This window comes from Rhea pennata, chromosome 16, assembly GCF_028389875.1.
Source record: "Rhea pennata isolate bPtePen1 chromosome 16, bPtePen1.pri, whole genome shotgun sequence".
Classification (NCBI taxonomy): Eukaryota; Metazoa; Chordata; class Aves; order Rheiformes; family Rheidae; genus Rhea; species Rhea pennata.
The window spans coordinates 18,095,414-18,113,010 of NC_084678.1; the positions used below are offsets into that span (position 1 = coordinate 18,095,414).

At 49.8% G+C, this 17,597-nt stretch overlaps 1 protein-coding gene across 1 annotated transcript in view; it reads right to left on the reverse strand.

Moving 5' to 3' along the window:
* Positions 1-11,592: 11,592 nt before the first annotated feature.
* The window catches only part of CTNNBL1 (catenin beta like 1), a 61,773-nt gene continuing 55,768 nt past the window's right edge, over positions 11,593-17,597 (reverse strand). Inside the window, exons 15-16 of the mRNA XM_062589365.1 lie at positions 17,482-17,554; positions 11,593-11,843 (exon numbers count right to left, since the gene is read on the reverse strand). Coding sequence (XP_062445349.1) covers positions 11,755-11,843; positions 17,482-17,554 — 162 coding nt within the window. The 3' untranslated portion in view covers positions 11,593-11,754. The remainder of the gene's footprint in view (positions 11,844-17,481; positions 17,555-17,597) is intronic.

Genomic DNA, 17,597 nt, shown 5'->3' on the forward strand with positions numbered 1-17,597 from the left:
CGCGTCTGTCCCGGGGGCGGCGGCGGCGGCGGCGCCGGGACGAGCCCTGGCCCCGGGGCGGCGAGACGGGCCCGGCGCCGCCGCGCTGCGGAGCTCTTCGCTCGCGCGGAGGGCGCCGCGCGCCGAGGCGGTGCCGCGGCTCGCCCGGAGCCTCCCCCGCCCGGCGGAGGGATCCCGGCCCCGCGCACACCCCCAAAGTTTTTCCCACGGTTCATTCTTAAACTGCGCGGGGCGGGGCCGGACCTACCGCGCCCACGCGGGGACGAGACACCCCCCACCCCGGTACTGCCTAGCTGAGCCCACGCGGGCACGAGACACCCCCACTCCGGCATTGCTCAGCCGAACCCACATGGGGACGAGACACCCCCACTCCGGTACTGCCCAGAGGAGCCCACGCGGGCACGAGACACCCCCCCCAGCACCACCCAGCTGAGCCCACTCGGAGAGGAGACCCTCCCACTCTGGTACTGCCTAGCTGAGCCCACACGGACACAAGACACCCCCACTCCGGCACTGTTCAGCCGAACCCACGCGAGGAAGAGATCCCCCACACTTCGGCACCATCCAGCTGAACCTACACAGAGACGAGACACCCCCACTCTGGTACCGCCCAGCTGAACCCACGTGGGACGAAACACTCCCGCTCCGACACTGTACAGCCGAACCCACGCGGGGAAGAGACATCCCACCCCCGGCACCACCCAGCTGAACCCACGCGGGGACGAGACACCCCCACTGCAGTACCGCCCAACTGAGCCCACGGGGGGACCAGACCCCCTTGCACCACGCTGTCTGGAGCCCCCCGGCTGCCTGCCGGTACCACGCGTGGCTTCCCACGGAGCCCACGCCGGGAGGGTTCACGCGACCCGGGCCACACTCCCTGTGGGCGAGATCCCCGAACGACGCGGGGCCCCGTGGGAGGGGCGCAGCCCTGCCCGGGCGTGGCCTGAGCGGGGCCGGGGCGTTCAGCACCGCGGACAGCGCCCGCGGGGCCCGCGCCCGGCACGGCACGGCACGGCACGGCACGGCCCGGCACAGCACAGCCCTGCATGGCACCTCACAACCCTGCATAGCATGGACAGCCAGGCAGGGCACGGCACAGCCCGGCAGGGCCCGATACAGCACAGCACAGCACAGCACCGCTTGGCGTGACCCAACACAGCCCAGCACTGCCCGACACGGCACAGCCCAGCAGAGCACGGCAGAGCCCACCATGGCATGGCACAGCCCAGTCCAGCCCAGCATAGCCGGGCATGGTGCTGCACAGCTCAGCGCAGCATGGCCAGGTTCAGGCCAGGCTCAGCCCAGCCTGGCCCGTTGCTGTGCAGCCCAACATGGCCAGGCTCAGCCCAGCCCTGCCCAGCTGAGCTCCTGCAGTGCAGCAGCCCTGGGAGAATCCAGGCCAGAGGTGGTGGCAGGGAGCCGCGTGCAGCTTGCAGGCATGTCCTGCTCCTGGGACTGGGTCAGGCCCAGGAAAACCCTCACGGGAAGGGGACCAGGCTGGGCCCACCCCCACTTCCACAGCCCCCCAAGTGGGACAGGGATCCTGGGGGAAACTGGTGCCTGAAGCAGTGATCACTACTCCTGTTTTACTCCACTACTAGGCTTATAGGAAGTGAGGCTGTCAGGTACACTTCTCCCCCTCCCCCAACAGAAAATAAATTATTTATAGTGAAATAAGATGATGAGATAATTAGGGAACATTACTTAGGTTCTTAAAAGCCTTGGCAGTTGCTCCCCTGTTGCATGATGGCCCAGGCACACGATGCTGCGTGACTCCCCCCCGCAGTCACCCAGAGACAGTGCAGGAGTTAGTGCTGCTCTTCTGAATATTGAAATGCACTGGCTGGGGAGGTGGCTTTGCTGCTTTTTTAAACTTTGAGGGAAGAGCAAGGGCACAATCCTAAGCATATTCAGGAATTGCCTCCCACAGACCATTCAAGATTTGTCTCAAAATGAAAAACCTGGAGCCTGTGCAGTTGGGGGCTCAAACGTGACATCTGTTCCCAGGCTGCAGAGGTGCTAGTCATAGTACGAACTGACAGGGAAGCTCACAAAAAAATCAATCCTCACACTAGAAGAAAGGGCTTTTAAGTACTACCGCGCTATAACAGTGAAGTGTTCCTGACAGAAAAAGCATTTAATATAATGAGCATGATCCTGATCTCACTTCAGCTGTATAAATCTAGAGGCCAAACCTGCTAAGATCACTGGCATTTCGCCGTACTTGTGGTTTGCAGTAGATCAGAATCAGGCCCAGGAGGAAGGAATTGTGACCTATACAATTTATACACCCAATTTATACACCCATTTTGAAAAGTTTAAAATGTAAAGACGACCCTGAAGGCAAGGTATCTCCAGTCTAAATACCAGGCTTCGTTTCTGAAGTATAGTCCTCAGATGTAGTCTTCACTTGTATGATATTATCCGTGCACTACATAGAAATGTGAAGGATATTTTCTCTCTAGATAAACAGTAAAAAAAAAAAAAAAAAAAAAAAAAAAAAAAAAAAAATCAGATTATTTCAGGTATTTTCTGCCACGAGATGATGGATTTTTTCTGCAAAGCAATTCTTTAACAAACAGTATTTTTTCACCCTTCCCTCAGCAGGATTCTTCCAGCAGAAATAGCAAAAGTATTTTTCATATTACCACCCTGGAAGGCAGGGTCCCCTGAGGTCAGCCTGGAAAGAGCACTGCACACTATTTTAGTGGTTGCACTGTCTAATACTGACATTACAAATCAATAGTTTTAAAAAAGTTCTACATGCTGCAGTGTTTTCCGCATGTCAAAATAAAGCCCACATAAGAGCAGACCAGATAGCATTGATCTCTGCTCAAGTTCATTACTCCCTCTAGAGTTAAAAGAAGGGGGAAGGAGAAAGCGCATGCAATAATGGATTAGCCTAGGCAGCTCGCAGCTCGCATCTGCTGCTGCTCAGGCAGCGGGCTGCAGTTCAGAAGGGTCTCACTTTGTAATATCAAAAGTACAGCAGCAGCAAAGACTGTGCTCAGGAGTTCCCAGATGGAAAGTTCCTGGAAGCCAGCGGCAGCCTGCGCTGCTTTGGGAGAGGAGAACCATTAGAGCAGATTACAGAAAAACCTTGGGAGTCGCCTGTCCCTTCGCAGCGTTGGGATGGGGATATCCAGCATTTGATCCATCGCAGCGAAGCTCCGGGGTGGTTCTTCCCACCTGCAGCCGGATTGCAGCAACACCAGCCTGCAGCTGCGGAGCACGACACAACACCCTGGCACGGGATCCAGCAAGCCACCAAGGGCGGCTTTCCTGGGCAGACCAACCCTCTCCGCCACCAGACTCTGCTCCCTCATCGACAACCCGGGGAGCGGATACCGGTGCCTTCGCAAAGCACCGAGCTCCTGGCGTAGCAGGAGAGCAGAGTTTTATATAATACAGGCACGGCACCGGCAAAAAGACCACGTGCCCCCGGTCCTGACGAGGTGCCTCGTCCCAGGCCGTAAGGCACATCCAGCCTCGGGTCTCCTCTCACCTTGCTGCCTGGTGCAGGCCACGGCGGGCTGGATACCGAGGCTGCGTAATTACCCTTAAACGGACAAAACCTGCTTGGATCTTTTATTGTATAATCAAATATATTTAAATCATGCCATGAGGAAGCAAAGAGACCATAAATTTCTCTTAGAGCTGGGAGCATCTCCAGATGCAGAGCCTGAATTAAGTTCCATTTCCAGCTGATTTTCTGCCTCCACAGCAGGATGATAAACGGACAATAAGTCTTCTGTGCAGTGGCCCAGCAGAAAGAGGAAGAGCCAAGCATCTTCGCATCTTGTGCGCACTTGGAAGGTTTCATTTTCCTCCTCAATTTTAATTCATCAGTGAGGAGGACTGGACCAGATGCTGTCTGCTAGTGCAGCCGCACAGTGCTGCTGAACCACTGCGTATCTGAAATGGGTAGGAGGGAAGGTCACTTACGTACGCTGTAAACAAGGGCAGAGCCAGTGGCTCCCTGACTAGACAGATGCCGGTGCTTACTACAAAAATAGGTCTGTTATCTGAAAATTCACTATTTTTCTAAAATAGGTGGCAGCTCCTCTGCAAGACTCCTGTTCCAGTGGAACATGCACAGGGACACGCTCAAGGATGAAGCATTTCTCATCTCCATTAGTGTCAGTTTTTCTGCCGACTGCTTAATTTTGTGCATGCCATCAATTCTGCTCAAAGTGGGCATCTGCAAAATAAGAGAATACCAGTGGCCATCTCCACGCAGAGACATAGCAAAGCCCCCAGGCACACTGCTTCCACATGCAAATACGGGTTTAGCCTCTGTAAAATTAGTGTGCACCTTTTCTCTGGCCCATGCAGCAGTTGCCCTATAAAAGTGAGTCTGCAAAGCTGCAGGCTGAAGTGGAACTCTAATTATTTGGATGAGAGATTAAAAAAAAAAAAAAAATGTGAGGGACCATTTGATTTAGCCTCAAATTATTTATGAATCCGAGTGCAGCTCACAGAGTGGTTCCACCTGCCCCCAGGCCAGTGCTGGAGGCAGCGCTGTCAAAACAGAGCGCGCAGAGTAAACAGCGGCACTTTTCCAGCTGTCCGATCCCCGTCCTGGTCCCGGCTGCAGGCCCAGCTCCAGCGTCGGCCGTTGTGGCTCCAGTCGTGACTCCCGGCAGACTGCTCCACCCCCGGCTCGGCCCTGCTCCTGGGGCATCCCAGTTCATCCCAGTTCTTGCAGACGGGGCCCGTAGCCTGCAAAAGTGACCAAGCCCTGTGCGCAGCCGAGGCACAGCACTCGTTAAGGACACCCAAAGTCAAAACAACAAGGGGTAATTCTTCATTTTAGCAATAAAAATGCCATTCGGGTTTGTTCTGAAGCAACCCAAAACACCTTCTCCTTTACCAGCAAAGCTTTCTTGCCTCTGTCAGATCCACTAGCACGGAAACCCACCTCGCACCCAGGCACCGACTCTGACACAAGCAGCCCCCCAGGGCCCTCGACCAGCCCGTCCAGCGCCCGCCCCTCACCGCGGAGGGGACGGGCACTTGCATCTTAGCTGGAGGCATAAAAACCAAAAGCTGTTACAGCTTTTCCCACCGGCTTCTGCCTCCCTCGCGCCTCGCCAGCTTTGCAGCTCTCCGCGCACCGAGCTGCTCGGGGCTCTGCCGCCGCCGCGGCCTCGACGGGCGCCTTGGGAAAGGCCGGGCGAGCGGAGCTATTAAGATAGACACGGGCCTCTCCCCGGGTCTATTAGCAAACGTTCATATCAGCGACTGCCTCTGCGCCCTGTGTCTATGATAGCGGATTGGGCTGTTCATCTCTCTGACGGGCGGAATAAATACCCTCCCTACTGCTGGTGGAGCTCGTTTCTGATGCTTGTTTGGAGACTTGACAACCCCCGTATAAAAGGATTTCCTCTCACGGCTCAGGTTTGACATTCCTGCGTTATTAGATTATTTGCAAAGGTCTGTCTGCACCGCAGGAAAACAATGCTACCAACATCTTAAATTTCAGCCTTCTCTTCCACAAAACATCCATGACATGATAAGCTGGGCCATGGAGACAGCGTGCATTTGAAAAATGCAGGTGTTCAAAAGAATCAAGAGAAGGCAGGGCTAGAAACTCGGGCAAGGGAACGCCAGCGGCGGGATCCCTGGCGAGCCGCAGGTCTCTGCCCGGGGCGGCCCCGCGCTGAGCAGCGTCACCCAAAACACAAAATTGAGAAGAATTATTTCTTCAGAGAACAACTTTAGAGTCCATTAACTCCTTCCTCCTCTGCAAAACCCACCACCGGCTCCCCAGCGGAGAGCGGCACCGTCACAGCTGCCAGTCATTCCTGCAGCAGTGCCTCGTTTCTAAACCGTTATCTTAAAGAAGAAAAACTAAAACCAAACAGAAACACCCCTTCCCCCTCCAGGCTATTTACTACTATATGAGAAAAACGTTCCATGAAATGAAGAGTTAAAAAAAAAAAAAAAACGTGGTTTTAAGTGACTCATTTGTGCTTCGGAAGGTTCGTCTCCCAATTTTGACAGCGTCTCTTTGTATTTAGCGGAGCCGGGGTCTCCCCACAAGGATGTCAGGAGATATTCCTCAGCCACGATTTGCACTCGTTTCTCCCCGTTCAGAGAAGCTCAGACGGGAGCCGAGTGGGAGACGGACCCGGACGGGCGGGGGACGCGGCGGGCGCTGCCCGCCCGGGCGCCCCGCGGGGAGTCACCCCGGGAGCCCCGGCCCCGGCTCGCCCTCCGCTCTCCCAGCGCGGCGCGACCGCCTGCCGGTGCCGGGCGCGGAGCCGGGCGGGCGCGGAGCCGCGGGACGCCCTCCCCTCGCTCCCCTCCCGCCTCCCCCTCCCCCCGTGCACCTCATCAATCATGTTCCCTCTAATTAACTTCTAATTTACCTCCTCAGTCAAATCTATTTACGATCAGAGACAAGAAAACGCGGCCCAGCAGGAGGTGCAGTAAGCACCAGTCTCTGACTCCCCAGGGGCGCCCCGGCTGCGGCGAGCTGCACCCGGGGATGTGGGGATACACCCCAGGGACGTGGGGACGCATCCGGGGACGCGGGGACGCACCCGGAGCTGCACCCAGGGATGTGGGGATACACCCCAGGGACGCAGGGCTGCACCCGGGGATGCGGGGACGCACCCAGGGCTGCCGCACCTGGGGACACGGGGCTGCACCCAGGGATATGGGGACGCACCGGGGGGACGTGGGAATACACCCCAGGGACACAGGGCTGCACCCAGGGATATGGGGACGCACCGGGGGGACGTGGGAATACACCCCAGGGACACAGGGCTGCACCCAGGGATGTGGGGACGCACCCCAGGGACGCACCCAGGGATGTGGGGACACACCCCAGGGACGCGGGGACACACCCCAGGGCTGCCGCACCCAGGGATGCAGAACCGCACCCAGGGCTGCACCCGGGGACGTGGGGCTGCACCCAGGGCTGCACCCGGGGAGGCACCCTGGCATGCAGGGCTGCACGTGGGGCTGCACCCTAGGGCTGCACGTGGGGCTGCACCCGCTGGGGCCCACCCCGTCTCTTTCCCATGCCCCCAGATGCCTCATCCGTGGCGCAGCGGTTTCCTCCCCCGTGCGCAGACCTCCGAGCCTGGCAGAGGCTTCCAGCCCCCTGGCCGGATCCCCGCAAACCCCCCAGTCGTCCCCGTGGTCCCCAGGTCCCCCCAGGTCCCAACACAGCGGCACTTTCCTGAAACACCCGGCCTCGGCGCGCGGGACCCGCCGGCCCCGCAGCCCATCACCCTCCCGGTTAAAAGCCCAGGGCTGCTTTGCGCTCGAGCCCTCGTACCGGGCGAGTGCGGCAGGACCCAAACCACAGCGCGACAGAGGCGGCGGCCGGAGGCTCGCGAACGGGCAGGACAAGCCGCCCGGCTCTTGCCGCCGCCTCCGGCAGCCCGGGGCTCGGCCGCCCTCCTGCGCAGCCTCCGGGATTCACGCCGAACGCTTCACCCCGAAGCCGGCAGCGATTACGCTGCCCTCTCGACTTTAACCCACGGACAAAAAAAAAATCTGAACAGGCTAAACAAGAGAACAAATCCTGCTGTCTACAACTTGCAAATGCTTCGCTAAGAAAATCTGTTGCTATTAGCTCAACCCTTTAATCCTCCCCCAATTACAATAATGACATTCACCACAGCTGCTAAGACTCACGGCGCCTGTCGTCTTACCTCCGAGGCTTTTCTGTGCTGCTGAACGTTAGAGCAAAAATGAGCTGGCCTGCAGCAGCAGCACATTAAGCTGAATAATTATCTTAATTAATAACAGAGGGCCCAAGTGGGCGTCCGGCCTATCCCGCTGACCAAGCCAGAGGATCTGGCTTCTCTCGGCAGGACTGCCCGGTGCCCGTGCAGGTGCGTGGAGCCCCGACGCGCTGCAGCTCTCCTGCCCTTTCACTACGGCCAGGGAGCAGCACGAAGCACGCTCCTTGCCCCACGTGCTGGTCTGCTTTTGGGGAGCTTAGCTGCCAGCGCTCCCAGCGCGGATCGCGACTTACTGGTCATCACCCTCTTCCAGCACATTTTCTTCCCCTCACAAAATTTGACTATTTAGCTGCTGGAAATACTCATGGAGAAGGCAGTTGTTCAGGCACGAGCCTCAAGAGCGGTAACGCAACCTCAGCTGCCAACCCCTGGCTATGAGCAGCCCTTCGAACACGGGGCGAAGAAAGAAGCAGGGAAGCTCTGAACTTCCCTTTGAGCATGGGGTGGTGACTAGGTGCAAATACTCAGGACTCTCACGCAACACTGACTCCTCAACACACATCAGCCCTCAGGCACACTGGATTTCTTTTCTTTCCCCTTGATTTACCAAGGTTTTGTACAAGATAACAGGTTTGCACGTGTCCCATACAGGGCAAGGAGATGCTTTCAGTTCTAACTTTTTTCGCAGTAGGGTTCCTCGTTTCTGAAATACTTTGGAGATTAAGTGAAAAGAATAATTCATCTGTCTTATAAAAGCTTGACTTGCAATAACAAGCTCTGTGCTAATTCCTCAGCACATCTGGAGCATCCTTATCTATCAAAGGAGAGACACAAAGATTGCGTTGTGCTCAGGTAGGCATTGGCATTTTAACTTTTTATAATCCCCTCAGATATTTCCTTCAGATCAGAAAGAAAAAAAAAAAGTGAAAAAATCTGCCAAAAAGCATTCCTCCTTCCAAGCCAAGTCTGGCTCGCTGGTGCATAAGCCGACACCGCTATCGGGCCGCTCTGCGGTTCCCGAAGAGTCCCCGGGATGGTCTGTCAGATAACGAAGAGGCCAGTTGACAGGGATTATCCCTCTGGAGAACCGAGGCTGTGGAAAGCCGTACAACGGAGCGCAACGGGCAGGGCCACACTCCACTAACCTGGCCACGGCCTTGCAGGGACCACGAGGAGCACGGTGCGAGGTGGCTCTGCACGTCCCCATTCCGGAGGCCTGGCTCCTGGGCAAACGCCCGTGCTTCCTCGGGCTGCACTGCAGGACCGGTCAGTGCTTCCGACCACAGCTGCCCCCCACCCCAACCACACCTGTGCACCCAATACCGCTAGACACAGAGAACACCGTTGGCAATGATCCCCATGCCGGAGTCCCAATCTCCTGTTATCCCTACCCCAAATGTGAACTCTTATCTCGAGGAAAAGCATCAAGCACTGGGACGGCGACCGACCGCCCGCAGGCCCAGAGCTACGGTGCCAGAAGGTCCCTCCGCACTGTCCCGAGTCCAGCAAACCAGCACGGCACAGCATTTCCACAAACCCTCCCTCGAACAGAACGTTTGATCTCCTTTCACCCGCTCTCCCTTGACATGAATATTCATGGAAAGAGTTCAGTGACATGAACTACCGTGGAAATGATTGATATCAAACAAATGAAGAATCCTCAGAAAAAAAATACCTCCTAACAACCAAAACAGGGTTGTTAAAGCTCAGGCCCGATTTCACGCAGCAAGCACCTGTTCTAAGAGTTACTTTCATCCTGACGGAATAAGCAGTATCCCCCCCATAATCACCGGGTACAGTACACACCACCAATGCTTCAACACCAATTCTTTCCGTGAACTATCTAGAGACTTAAAGGATTTGGTGAAGCGCTTTGAAGAGCTAACAAATTACAAAAAGGAAAAAAAACAATCAAAGAAAAGCTGTCTTAAAAACGAGCGCCTGCATTACAAGCAGTCTAAGCTTCCTCTAAAAGCATTGCTCCTGGAAAGCTGGCAGTCCAGCCATTACAGCAGGGAATTATTTTCAATCCGGAGTTTCCATATTTAGTAACTAAGTTAAAACAACCGGAATTGAAAACATTAAAGAAAAAGAGAAATTTACGGTCTGAAAGCAAACCTCTAGCCTAAGCAGTAAGATGGGAGAGAGATTTTTATTCCTGCCAGAAACACAGCTGAAAATCCTCCTCACGTGACAGGAGCTAAGCTCCGAGGTGTGATTCTGCACCGTACGCCTTGCGCCGTTTCAACAACGGCCGACACAAGTCACCAAGCATATACTAACGTACACACAGCAACTTGAGTGAGACCAGACTAAAGAATGGACATTTAAGAACTTAGTGTTGCACTTGAAAAGTTTATAATACTCTTTTCAAGGACACTTCCATTTTTTTCCCTTTGTACAGATATGTGGTCCCCACTTTTCAGTCAAACTTATTTCATATACATTAAGTTCCTCCTTCCATTCTGTCTCAAAATTCTGTCCTTATATTTCCTCCCTTTCTCCTCCACTTTTAAATGCGAACGCATTATAAAACAAGGACCAACGGACCAGCGTTGAATATGAATTCATAGTCTGGGGTGTGGAAAGGGAAGAATTCAAAGATTCAGATAAAGCCAGAAACTAAACCTATCTTTAACAGAAGAAAAAAAAATCTTTTTAAGGGAGTTGAAAATAGAAGGAAAAAAACATGAAGAAATGAGGAATTCAAACAAGTTCTGCATGAAAAATGTATTTTTGCAGCTTTTTGTAGCTCCTGAAATGATGACTTCCATGTTGATCCCCTGAATAATGGCATTTGATACCACCCAGGCCAGCAGTGCCTACTGAAGCCATGACTGAAGGAAGCCTTTAAGCTTCCCTGACAATGCGTTTTTCTCTGAAATTAAAAAAAAAAAAAAAATTAAAGAAAAAAACTGCTGCCAGCATGGAAATCTCTCTAAATTAGGTAAGTCTCAGCTTGCTAGAGCTGCAATGTTTTGTGATGAGAGTTATTAACTTAAGTAGAAGAAAAAAGAATGAAGGAAAATATTCTCAGCTACTTCTTGTCCCAGTTAGGGGGTCATTGTTCAGGGAAGTGGCAGGGTTTGGTGGTCTCACATCCAAAGTTACACTACAAGTGCAGAAGGGCAACAGAAAAATGAGCTATGATCTGCTTCATTGCAACCAGTAAGTCAGAGGCAATTCACTTGGTCCTTCTGCAACTCCCATATTGCACCTGGAAAAGCCTGCATTACTGGGGTTTTCTCTTTTCCTAGTGGTGAACTTATTGCTGCTATAAAAAAAACAGACTGCCAGATGAAAAATCAGAACATTGTTCTGCAGAACAACTACAGCCAAGGCCCTAAAGCAAACTGAGAAAGGAAGAGAAGTCAAGGAAATGTGGGTGATTGATTACTTACCTTCCCCTTTAGTTTCATATCAGAGTGTAACCTGGATAGAATTGCTCAAACATCCCCTAAAGGAGGGTAACAGCCTGAACAGCGTTGCACAAAACATACCTTTGATTCTGACTCATCTTTGGGAATATTTAGTAGGAATGGCTACTAGTTATAATTCCTGGTTTGCCCTCTGCCAGAGGCTGCCAATCCAAAGAGCAGTTGAACTGGACACATATCAACTCTTCAACCTCTCGAGCTTACATTAGCGGGGTGGGTTGCACCTTTTCATTCACATATCAGGCTGAAGTAACATGCTAACAATCTCTTGAGATATTGGGCTCCCTCTTTACTGTTCCTCTAAGGTGTATGCTGTTACATTATTTTATGCTCTGATCACAGGAGTTTGAACTGGAAAGAAAGAAGGAAAACGATCTTGAGCTGCCCTACTGCAAGGCATGCATCTGTAATCTCACTCACATCAAACTACTTAAATAACAAACAAGGAATTAAAAAAAAATCTATCTTTAATATCTCCAAAATTCCATTTAGAAGTGGCTTCATAGAAACCTCACTTCTATCGTGCAATCAAGGTTGGAAAAGGTCAGCTGAAGGAAAGACAATTCAGAAACTCTTCTTAGGAGGAGGTAAAGAATTCAATTCCAGAGTCCTCAGAAATTCTCCAGTAGATCCAAGATTCGTTTCTGCTCACTCTCCCGGAACTCTTGGTTCTTCCCATCCCCAATATTCTCTGCATACTCTGCAGGGGAAAAAAAAAAAGAAAGAAAGAAAAAAAAGCAGGTTTTGAGTAAGATTCTAATGAAAGACGGGCAATTTCTGTTGCAGCGATATCACTGCAGAATCTAAATCTATGTCCACTGCAAATAATTGAATGGGAATTTATGTAAGGAACATTGATGGATTTTTTCCCCCTCCCCGGGGTTAAAGCTTCGCATGTTAAACATCTACTGACCCCTCATTAAAAGCTTTTGTAGGGAATAGAGACTTTAGAAGGAACATGCTGTTCTCTCATCATTAAGCAGCACAACAAATATAAGCAGACACTACCACTTCGAGACAGAACACATTCTCCAGAGTCTAACCATTTAGAAAGTGACAATTTAGGCATTCCTCCCATTTCTCTCATTACAGAAAAGGAGGAGCCCACTGACAATTATTTAAACTGGACAGTTGTGTTATCAGCCTCTTTCAACCTAAGAAAAAAACAGTCCTGGACATCACTTTTTTCAGGTTCCATTTAACACTGAATATCATAAAGGGAAGTCAAACAGGTGCTGTTATACATTTGTTAATAAATATTAAAAAGCAGTCCTCCCTGAACTCATTTGTTTTCCAGGCAACCTGGATAAGGATTTTTGTACAATTTCTCAAGAGGAGACTAATTCCCCAATCTATGAGTGCTTAACCCACATGGACGAAAACAAACGCTAGGTTAGAGTTAGCTACAAAGTAAGCTTCTTGTGTTCAGCTAGATGATACTGGACCCTGATCAAGCGCTTGCCTTTCCGCATACACGACCAAACACTGTAGAACTGCAACTTCCTCTGCAGCTAGCTACTTCCTGACATTCATTTAAAGCAGGTAGTAGCTCTCATTCCCTTACCTGCTCTCTCCTTCCTGCCATCAAAACTGCATATTCAAGAACAGTTTAAAAAGGAAAAAAAAAAAAGAAAAGAAAAAGAAAGAAATGAAGAGAAGGTTTTGAGCTGCAAAAGCAAGGACCTGAACAAATCTTAGTAAATCACAAGAGGACTGCCTGGTTAGACAGTGTTTCCCAGCCTTCACCTCCTCTCATTCTTTCCCTTTTTCCTAAACAAACAGAACAGCTTGTATTCACCATCTGAATGGTAACTTGCTGTAGAAAATTTGTTTAAATATTAATACATTCAGTACTGCTACATGCTTCTGAGCTCCATCAAAGCCTTTATCATAAGAGCATTGAAAAGAGTGAGGACAAGGAGAAGTTAGCTGATGTGGGAGTCTTCCCTCATGTGTGCACTCCCTCTCTTTCTCTCTCTCCATGTACAAAAAGCAGAGTTCTTTGCCAAGGCCTCTGGGAGAAATCCTTTCAATATTCATAAACTGCTACAGTATCTGTAGTAAGAGAAGGTGGATAACACCAGGGTTTGCTGCAGGTGAATCTGACTTCCTCTCAGTCCTGGGAGAAGAGGGCCAAGCACAGGGAACCCTCTTCCTTCAGACGGAAGAAAAACACTTCATCACAGTGTAACAAAGAGAGCAGCAAGCTAATGGATTTGATCTTGCTCTAGCTGCTTTGAGTTCATGCACTGAACATTCAGTGAGTTATCTACGTACTGCTAATGGAGCAAAGGCAGGGCCCCAGCAGCCCAGGCTGTGAAGCTCTCCATCGCACATGTGCGTGACTCAGCAAAGGGCTGTATCACAGTGCCAGTGGGATCCTAACCTGGTACCTACCTCCTGTGGGAGACAAGGTTCAGTGTGGAAAAGAGAGGGTTACTTTCCCAGGAAAAAGCGCCAGCTAAGGAGAGTGTTCAGCTCCAGTTCTCCTGTCACCTTCTGGCACTATCACAGAGCTTTCTGTAGAACAGCCTTGCTCCCTCAGGGAGGCGTGACGAAGGAGCAAGCTCAGTCCCCAAAGAAGCCCCCTCTGTGCTTTGGCAGAGTAAGTGCCTCTGAAACAGATGCAGCAACTGCAATTGCCTTTGTTTATTGCAGCCCAAAGGCAACACTTTCCTGGCTGCCATTACATCCTGACAGTTCAAAAACCCAAGCGAAAGCAGGGACTTCATCTTTCAGTTTACTGCCTGGTAGCACCAGGCTGGGACAAGGGACCTGGATCCCCTGAACGCAGCAGGGAGATCTAGGCGAGTCTCTGCGAAGCGGCAGGATCTACAACACAGAAGGCAGTAGGGTTGTGGCCAGGGAAGATTTTTGCTTTAAAGACTGTGAAAGTATTTAAACATAGAACTCAAGCAGAGTACCACTAGTGACACTGCCCTTCTATTGCCTCAGTGAGACCACTCATAAAACAACATGGCACAAATTCTTCACATCTTTTCCAAAAGCTCAGCACTTTCCCTTCTAAATGTTCAGGTTTCATGAGACTTGGGATTCAAAATCCCAGTGACTCCCTGCTAGACTGTTTACTAGGTTACCAACAGCTATTAATGCTAATTTGAAGAGACCAGATCAAACCTCCTGAATCAAGCTTAAAAGAAAAAAAAAAAAAATCACCACCCACTGAGGTTTTATGTATTTACTTTTTTATTTAAAGTTCCACCACTTCGGTGAGATGGCAAAATTCAAATGTAAACTGCCTCTTTGCCAACAGTTAAACAGACTTACTCATTTCTGCAGCTACACAAAGGGAAAGGACCCATGATTGGTTTCTGCTTCATTAGACAAAATACAATGGTTACAGAACAGTCAAAATCAATAGGGAAATATTGAAGCTTGTAATGGATACTGGAAACTATAAAACCTGCACATACTGAGGGACTGTAGGTCAAATTTAGCATAGTCCTTAAATATCTACCTTTTCCTTTTGATTACACATGTATCAGGTTTGGTTTTAACATTCAATAGGTATTCCATCTTCCCAGCTCCCTGATGTGCCCATTACCTTCACTGAAACCAAGTGTTTAACTAGACATTACACATCAGCGCTTCTGGATATAGACCTCTATACCTTAACTCCTACACGGCTCCTCTGACAACAGCTCCCCAGGACATCTCAAACTCTGGGGGCATTATCAGTGTTTGGGGGAGAATGTGAGCAAAGGGGAGAAGGTACAAAAGACAAATCACTCTCTAGACAGGTAGTGAGCAGCACTATCCCGTTGCAAGGCCAAGTATCCCTATTTATAGAGGTTTGGGTCTCACTCCATTCTCAGTGAGACATGGAGACCAAGAACTGCCTCAAGACATAGACAGCACTTCCTGTTACGAAGATTAGTTTCCATGCCAAAAACATCCTCCCAGCCAAGGCAAGTGCTATCCAGTCATTTTATTCCAAAGAATAAACTAACCATCCTATTGTAAACAACGCTTGATCTTCAAGAAAAACTCTGTTGGAGGACTGGTCAGCCTGCAGAAACGCATTTAATGAGCCTTCAGTTATTCCCTGCCTACTCCTCCCCCTTGAAAGTACTACCGTAAGAAAACAGCCCTGCTGCCTCACTTGCATTATAAGTAATTCTTAGGAACCCCAAGGGATCCATCAGCTGTCAGGTTGCCAGAGAAACATGGAGAATATGTAGGCCATAAAAATCAAACTAAAAACCAAGCACCTAATTAGTATGCAAAAATAGAAAATAAAAACTGAACAAGAGCAAAACACTGAATGAAAAGCAAAAATAAACCAGCCTTCATCTATTCTGAGAGCAAACTGTCCTGGAAATATTTCAGCCAAGGCTCAAGGGATGCTGATAAAGTACCAAACTCTCAGTCATTTGGAAAGAGAGTCCCACATTCCATGTGCCAATTAACTTTTCAGAAATCCCCCACTGGACCACAGTCTGAGTGACACACTTTCAGGGTCCACAACCAAGCCCAGTACTCCAGTTGGCAAGCTGTGTTTAATCAACTCACTCAGCTGGAGAGGCAAGTATTTGTCCATTTCAGCAAGCTAACAGAAGTCATGCATTTACACCAACAAAATACTTGGACATAAGTGTGTAACTATTGACAAATCTAAATTTCACCAGCAAGGACTGCAGATAAGCTGCATCGTTTCACACGAGTCCACTAACAAATCTATTTCTAGGGTTACTGACACCTGTGATGCTATAAATCTCTAGGGTTACTGACACCTGTGATGCTATAAATCTCTAAAACTGACATGAGAGTTGGGGGAGAGTTTAAAAAAGAGCCTCAAATGCCGTATCTGTCACCTGTACTGTTAACATGCCATTTATGGCCTTTTTCAGAAGATGACACATCAATTTTGAGACTGCTAGGACTGCTGTACAAGTCATACTTTTTATAAGCAACTTATACGATGTTATAGTGCCATTAAAAAAGTTTCACAACAAGTCATACTGTCCGTAAAGAAGGAATCATATGCAATTCTAATGCAACTGCCTTCCAATTCAGCAAGGTAAACTTAATATGTAAATCAACAAATCCAAGTAGTGAACATGAAGTGTGCAGATAAATCCCTCGGGCACCTGTGGCCCAGATCAAGCTTGGGAATCTGAAAGAGGACATGTGCCATGCACCAAGTTAGCAATGGACAGTTTGGAGGCAGGAACTGACAAGTGCCACAATGAAGAGCAGAAAAAAAAAAAAGAAAAAAAAAGAAACTACGCAGTTACATCATTCATCAGCAGGCATTAAACGTTGCCTATAACTGCAGGTAATCTCACATTATCAGAAAACCTATTTTATTCATACCACCCAGCCTTCCAATCCTGCTCTTCCTTCCTGCATATGGGATGGAAGGAAAAGGAGGATCTGCAGGAAATCCCCCCTCCCACCTTTCCCTCCCAGTGCTGAGCATATCATTGTTGTCCTCAAAGAAGGCAGAGAAACCCAAATAGCAAAACCCAGAGCCCAGTATACCCACAGATACTGCCAAACTTCCTTTCTCTTCAGAAGGGAGAGAGAGATTCCCTACCCCTCATAGAAAGCAGCACAACCTCCCGGAAGCAGACATGGCCTCAGAACAACCCACTGCTAAACAAAGAAAGGCATCTCCTGTGCGTGGCACAGTAACAGCTGATCCAGCTAGTTCTCGCTACTCGGGGGGGCTGTTGTGAGTCCTGTCCTCTTGCTTCTAAGTTCAACTGGCTGCTTCTGCCGGTGGAGGGCAGGCCATAGATGAGAGCCAGAGCTCAAATAAACATTGCTCTAATTCAACACAAGTATTAAAAGTAACAAGCAGTACTTTAAAACTAGGATTGCAAATCACAACAGCTACATTTTAAACTATAGAGAATACTTTAATGCTATAATCCATACTAATCTGACACTAAGAACAAGACAAATACACCATGGATACTAATACGGTGTAGGTGGTGAAGTGCAGGGCCGTGTTAATGAAAGATGAAACTCCACTACTCTAACACGCGCATATGCTTCCTTTAAATATTTACTCTAGTCTTAGTATCAATGACAAATCTGAGTCAGTTTGTGGCTGATGGTAACATGGAGTGAGGTGGTGTTATATGACACTGCACTGACATCAGACAACAGCAAGTGCCTTAACTCTAAGGTAAGTGTGCCTCTTATAAGGGTGACTCCAGCCCTGCCCAGATCTCAGAATGTTCCTCAACTGCCACCCAAAATGCTCATGAAGTCAAGAAGAATTGTACATGAAGGCTCGTAAAGAATAGTGATGACAAAGCTACTCCTGTTAGAGGTTGAGACACATGAGGAGGAACACCTCAACTCACCCTTTAAGATGTGTCGAACGATTTTAATGGAGCTGCCTCTCATGTTCAGAATCTGATGGACTCTCTGACGAATCTAATCAGGGGACAGGAAAGACAAGAAAGTCATCTTCAATTGA